General features: G+C 36.1%; 1 protein-coding gene across 2 annotated transcripts; it reads right to left on the reverse strand.

The window, feature by feature from the left end:
* Positions 1 to 815: 815 nt before the first annotated feature.
* On the reverse strand, positions 816 to 4,957 carry LOC133697264 (heterogeneous nuclear ribonucleoprotein 1-like). 2 transcript variants are annotated; one of them, XR_009842850.1, is made up of 3 exons: positions 4,524 to 4,957; positions 1,821 to 3,125; positions 816 to 1,318 (listed from the first exon to the last, which is right to left on the reverse strand). XR_009842850.1 is itself a non-coding variant. In XM_062119728.1 (2 exons), exons 1-2 carry the CDS (start codon positions 4,743 to 4,745, stop codon positions 1,968 to 1,970), a joined length of 1,380 nt encoding a protein of 459 aa, XP_061975712.1. In that variant the 5' UTR covers positions 4,746 to 4,957; the 3' UTR covers positions 1,598 to 1,967. The 2 variants fall into 2 exon arrangements, 1 of the variants encoding a protein (XP_061975712.1); XM_062119728.1 differs by lacking the exon at positions 816 to 1,318 and having other exon boundaries at positions 1,598 to 3,125.
* Between the last annotated feature and the right edge of the window lie 1,716 nt (positions 4,958 to 6,673).

The raw sequence follows: 6,673 nt of genomic DNA on the forward strand, positions 1-6,673 counted from the left end.
GAGCAAGTGCATCATTTATTTCTACATTGTCATGTTTCATGAAAGTTTTGGAATCATTTCATGGCTTGGCTTGGATTCACTTGGTGTCAATATCAATTGGGGACATGAAGACAATCAAGAGATGTAAGCAGCTTAGTTCCAAATTTAAGGCCCTGACAATTCGGATTCTAAATTGAATAGGTGACGATTGATGAAAAGTGAACTGCTTTCTTTGGAAATATAAGACAGAAAACATGGTGGTTACTAGAAGAAACGAAGAATCACATGGCATCCACACAAATTTTATTCTGTCCACAATCAAGTAATTGATATTAAAGCATGAAGCACAAGCACGGGGGATGGACCAAACAAAAACAGTAGGACAATCATTGTTCTAATGTCTTAGCAATTTACAGAACGCCCAAGCCACCGCTTTGCAATCACTTCAGCATATTCAACTCCAAATGACATGTTGCTAATAGTTGAACTGTAAAACTGAAGGGACAGATCATCCTACACACTAAATATCAGCAAAAAACATAGTGTGAAGGATGTTTCTTAAAAATAATCATGCAATTTGAAACGCCTGACCAACATTTTTCACTAAAACCAATAAATGGATGCAATACAGCTCAGAAAAAGTCTCCAGAAAATCAGGATCAAAAGGGAATGTCCAACCACAGAATACAAATTTTGGAATCAAACAGAGAATTTCCACCGAGTTATAAAAAACAAACAATCCACCCATTGGAGAAGAAAATCATGGGTGGTGGCAACTCTTAAATAAGATTAAAACATCACAAGACTCTTTATCAGTAGTAGGAAAATGCATCAAATTAGACGAGCAAAACACCATTTGAACATTTATCTTGTTTCCTAATAAAGATAAGTTGCCATAAAATGTAATTAAAGCCATCAATGGCATTCCAAGATCTACGAGCATTTTCTATTGATAATGTTTCTGGTGCTCTGAACAATTGGAACACAATCTAGTCCAGCGCATAACTATCTAGCCTACGCAATTAGGTAGTAAGATCTTTGACATATAACACAGCTAACTGATTAAGCCAACATACCACAAGCTGTTTTGTCTTACATATCCATCAGTCCAAAAGAAATCGGAATGATCGAGAAATTTATGACTTCCAATGCCAAGAATCTGCAAGAAAGGGTGACAGTGGCATCACCTAGCTGGAAAAAGCCTTTCTTGGGTTAATCACAAATCCAACTGACAAGTCCTCTTCAAATTCACTTCCACGCTGACCAACCCCCACTAGGAAGCTCGGGTTCAGCCATGAGTGGACACTTTGACTCCACCTTAGAACTTGGGCATCTCCTCCTGTACAACACAAGGGCAAATACAGGGGGAAAATGATTATGCATCTTCAAAGTGTCAACTACCACTACGATTAACGCTACCCATTTACGAAGTGATCAACCCAAGTGCTTATAGCTCCACTGCTATCAGTTAATAACTCTCAATTCAATCTCAGTAAGCCTACTTGTCATATCAAATCAAGCAAATCAAGTTCTAGAATTCGGCTCTAGCATCTTATTCCCAGTCAAAAATAGACCATAAGGTGCGCACTAGTGAAGATAACATAAACAAATACATATCTGAGATCAAACCAACACAGATATTATATGCGCAGTAGATTAAACACTATGATAGAGAGCTGAAAAGTTCCAGAACAGCTAGCAGATAATTGTAAGCACGCCGAATTAAGAACTACACTCAATAAGCAAACATTAAATAAGAAGGGCATCTAGTATGCCTTGAGCTACTTATTATAGACTAGCAAAATAGATAGTGCAAACTACTGGGATTTAAGCAATCCAACCATTCCCAAAGTGCATCATCCAATTTGAGCCTCCCCCCTGGTGCTGGGAGCAAGGGAGCAAGAAATCTTAGGAGAACCTCATGAGAACAGCTGGACACGCCCACAAACAAAGATGAAGACCTAGTAGACAACCAAGGTGATCACAAATCACTGTTGTTGGGCTTTTCGAGCCTGAGAACTACCATAACCACCACCATATCCAACCTGTCCACCATGAGGACCATTTGCTTGAGGAGCCCCATAATTTCCAGAAGCTTGTGATTGCTCAGATCTCCATGCTGCATTTCCATACCCAGAATTTCCATTTGCATCACCATATCCACTCCCCATGTAGCCACCGCCACTCCCCTGTAGTTCTGCTCCACCAGGACCACCAACATTACTGTTTGGAGTGCCCCCAGAACGTCCTCCAACAGCACCATACCCAGCTGGATTCCCATATGATCCATCATTTCCACCGTAACTACTGTACCCATAACCTTGATTCCCATACCCAGCGGCTCCACCAGGAGATTGACCAGCAGGTACTGAACCAGGGCCACCACTGCCAGCCCCAGCATTTTGAGCACCCCAAGAAGCAGCATTCCCATAACCCATAGCACCATAGCCAGATGAACCTTGACTGTTCCATGAACTTCTGGGTGCACCGGGTGCACCACTTATGTAGCCAGCATTTGGAACATTAGGATTCCCATAAGCTGCACCTGCAGGTCCCCCATAACCAGCTCCAGCTCCAGTATAGCCGCTATAACCACCATAACCAACACCATTAGTGGCAGGACCATATCCATATCCAGCTGTGCTATAGCCAGATGAGCCATAAGGAGGAAAACCACCTCCAGTACCTTGAGGCTGCATATACCTCTCCATTCGACCATCATATGAGCTTGTGTTGCCACCAGATGCACCATAGTTCTGGTAACTGCCACCCATGGAGCGGCCACCCCCACCAGGATTGGCCTCTTTAGGAAGAGCCCGTTTTACTTCAACTTGCTTACCGTTCAAATCATGGAACGTTCTCTGTAACACCCGGTCAACTGCATCTTCGGTGTCAAAAGAAATAAAGCCAAATCCACGAGGTCGCTGGGTGCTCTGGTCATACATTATTACTACATCAGCAACAAAGCCAAAGGCTTCAAAATACTGACGAAATCCATCTTCAGTTAGAGTGGGAGGCAATCCTCCAACAAATATCTTCTTGGTCCGAATATTTCCACCAACGCTGGTGTTTCTAGCAGGATTCAGGTTTCCGGCCCTTGCATTGGTTTGCTGCTCCTCTCTTGATAAGGCCCTCTTTGCCTCAACCTGAGAAACCAAAACAACTGGTTGGAAGGCAGGAGCACAAATTGAAAGCAGGAAACTTGTTTCATCATGCAGAATTACCCAGATATCTTATCTGATTACAATATTCTAGAACTTGTACAAGTAGATTCTTCATGTATGACAAGCATAGTAACCGCTAAAAGAAATAAACAACTCTCACAAAGTGGCGTGTTTATGCATAAACTCATATTATTAGACGAGTTAAGTTGTCAAGGAGTCAATCTATAAGGATACTTGAGTTGGTGTCAGCTTAAGCTGGCACATAAAATCAACAAAAGATCACAACTCCACCTAAAATTGTTTGCAGAAGTTGGTATACCTGGCACACTAGCTTATCAAAACATGGAATGAGTAATGCAACAATAAAATTTGAACCCCACCAAATACAGATGAATAGCTTCAATGATAAACCTCTATAGTTGATCAACTAGAAACATGTAACTATAAGCACATGTAACACCCTGCAAACAATTTGTACTCACTGAAAAGCTACCTAACAACAAGAAACTGTCTAAGTAATTTATTGATTTATTCAGTTAATTAACTAAATAAGTGGATTTTGACTTGTAGGTCCTTTTAACAGAATTAAACGGCACAAACCCACTCCTTTGAAAAATACTGAAATATATCATATGGACTCACTACCAATGTCTGAGCTGCAGACAAGACTGGAGGTTTACCTCACTTGAATAAAAAAAAATATATTACAAATACAGATCCAAAGCCAGGCTCATATTTGGGATATGTTTATTATGGTTGACTAATATTTGAAGACATTTCAAGCTGTGCTGCATTGAAAAATCCATAAGAGAAGTGAAAATTCGATAAGTGAAACTCATTCAAAGAGGTCACAAACTGTTCAAAAACCAAACAGGCCATTATATTTCACACATTTGTAGTTTGCCCGAATCACAAATGAAAAGGGAAAACCCTCACTTATTTTGAAAATCAAAAAGAGCATTCCAATCCAACAATTCACAAAAGTCAATTTCTCTGTTTCATGCCACATAGATTACAACCTTAGAGGAAGAACAATTACAAGATGCTCTCCACAGTTTTTTTTTTCTATTTCCTTTAATTATCCCAGTTGAGCAACTCAATAGCAGCATGTATATCATAAACCATTCAAAAAAATTCAACTAAATTAATACAAACCAATCATTCACAAAAATAAAAGAATACCCGAAACCAACGGCCAGCAACACCATCACCAACACTCAATAATATTGTTATCATAAAACAAGAGCTCAAGAACCCTAAAATCATTCAACAATAGCAATAACTACCAATTCCGAATATAATGAAGATGCAAACAAAAGTAAACCCAAAAAAAAACATTAACGAAAACCACACAAACCATGAAAAAGGTTTTTAACTCACCATTCTACCATCAATGGTGTGCTTATCTTGAAGAACCATATCAAGCACGGCAGGATCTGCAAAGACGACAAAGCCAAAGCCTCTAGGTCTACCAGTAGTCTTATCTTTCATAACGACAGCCTGCAAAACGTCTCCGTATTGCCCAAAGTAGTCTCTGAGCTTCTCCTCTGATGTCTCCCATGAAATCCCTCCAATAAATAGCTTTCCCTGATCTGAATCCATTGCTTATAATAATATTGTCTAGATTTGAGCTATAAATCTCTCTCTCTCTCTCTGAGTTAGGGATTCTGGATTCTGAAATTTGGGGATTTTTAATTTTGGAGGGGTTTTGAGGGGTTTGGGGATTTTCAGGGAAGAAAAAAAAATGAGGGTTTCGTTTTGAGGCGACCCTTTGAGGGAGAATTTTTATCGTTAGAGAGAGAGAGCGGGGAGGGAATCTTGGGATACTAATGTGGAGATTATGCAATTTGGAGGGTCCGGATTTGTTTAGATTTGTATGGACGGCTGTGATTTGATGTGGTGTTTTTTTTTTTTAGGTGTAACCTTGTGTCATTTTTGGAGCTTGCTTTTCTTCTCTCTATAATTAAAACTCGATTTTAAAGTCCGGCAGAAATTATTTTAAAAAAAACTTAATTTATATTTAAAATTTATTTTTAACATCAACCTATATTAAATTAATATAAAATTAAAATAATATTAATTTAAAACTAAAAAAAATATCAATTTAAATATTTGTATATCTTAAGAAAAATTAAAAGAGAGAAAGGTAGAGAACTTAGAGGAAGAAAAGAATTGGATTCGGCAAGAAATTGGTTTAGCAGATCGAACAATACATCTGCAGAAAAAAATGGATTCAAAGTTATAAAGAGAAATTAATTTCACTCGTTTGAAAGTGTATTTTTTAAAGTGTTTTCATACTAAAATATATTAAAATAATATTTTTTTATTTGTTTTTAAAATTTATTTTTAAGATAATTATATTAAAATGATTTAAAATATATAAAAAATTAATTTTTTTATAATATTGGCTCACGTTTCCAAATAATCTTTTAATTCTATAAACACAATTTACAGAGTTTGGGAGGGTAGGTAATAATGAGGTTTGTTCTCTTCATTAATTTTACGAATATAAATCTTGATGTCACTGTCTCAATGATGGTACGAGGATATCTTGACCGTCCAAAAAAACAAACAATGAGAATTTACTGTATGAGTAAGAGCCTGTCAGGAAAGTATACTATAGATATAAAAGGTACGATAAATAACACGGCAGCACGATACAAATATAGAGAAATTAAGGTATACATTTATTTAAAAGGAGTTTTTAAATACAATTGAGTCTCGAAAATACAAATCAATAAAGTCTACCAATAAAATATTTGAATTGATCACTACTGGTCGGCTAGGTAAATCGAAATCTATATTGGGTTTTATTTTGAAATTTTTACATATCAACCTAGTTAAATTTAGGTAATTTTATAGGTTGATTTGGCCCAACTTATAATGTTAAAATCAGAAAAACATTAAAAAAAATAAAAATTATATTTTTTTAAATAAAAATAATAAATTTAAATTGACTTATTAATCAAATAATCTCAACCCTAAATCGGGTCAAACCTTGGAATTGGATATGATAACTATGCTACAAATAAGCTAATAATACACACACATTTATATATATAAAAACAAATACTTGGTTTTTCATTGTATATCGAGACATAAGTTACCGTGGATTGAAACAATAAAATGATAATTTTGCTTATCCAAGAAAAATCATTCAATTTGTTCACGAGGGTAATATGATCTTTTTCGCATAGCCCATTAGTCATTTTAAATTTGAATGGAAACAAAAAAGCCATTACATATTTTTAGCACGGTATAATGACTTAAACACTCTTGAAAGCAAAAATATTTGAATTGGTATCTAAAGAGTTTTTTCATATTTTCACTCTTTAAGCATAGTAAAATAACTCAATTACCTATAAAAAATTATATTAAAAAAATGGTTTCTAGGGGTTTTTTTGTATTTTCATCTTAGATTTTTAGTTATAATTAGTTTGAATAAGGAAAAATTTAGTATTTTAATAAATATAAAATATTATTTGAAAAACAAAAATGGTTGGCGCGTGCAACACACCCGCCAGCACGTG

This window comes from Populus nigra, chromosome 6, assembly GCF_951802175.1.
Source record: "Populus nigra chromosome 6, ddPopNigr1.1, whole genome shotgun sequence".
NCBI classification, from domain to species: Eukaryota; Viridiplantae; Streptophyta; class Magnoliopsida; order Malpighiales; family Salicaceae; genus Populus; species Populus nigra.

What these genes read in the sequence shown, in the direction of transcription:
- LOC133697264 (XM_062119728.1), bottom strand. Translation starts at nt 4,745, where the DNA reads ATGGATTCAGATCAGGGAAAGCTATTTATTGGAGGGATTTCATGGGAG. An exon ending in ACACCATTGATGGTAGAATG is followed by an intron (nt 3,126 to 4,523) that starts GTGAGTTAAAAA and finishes TTGGTTTCTCAG; the next exon opens with GTTGAGGCAAAGAGGGCCTT.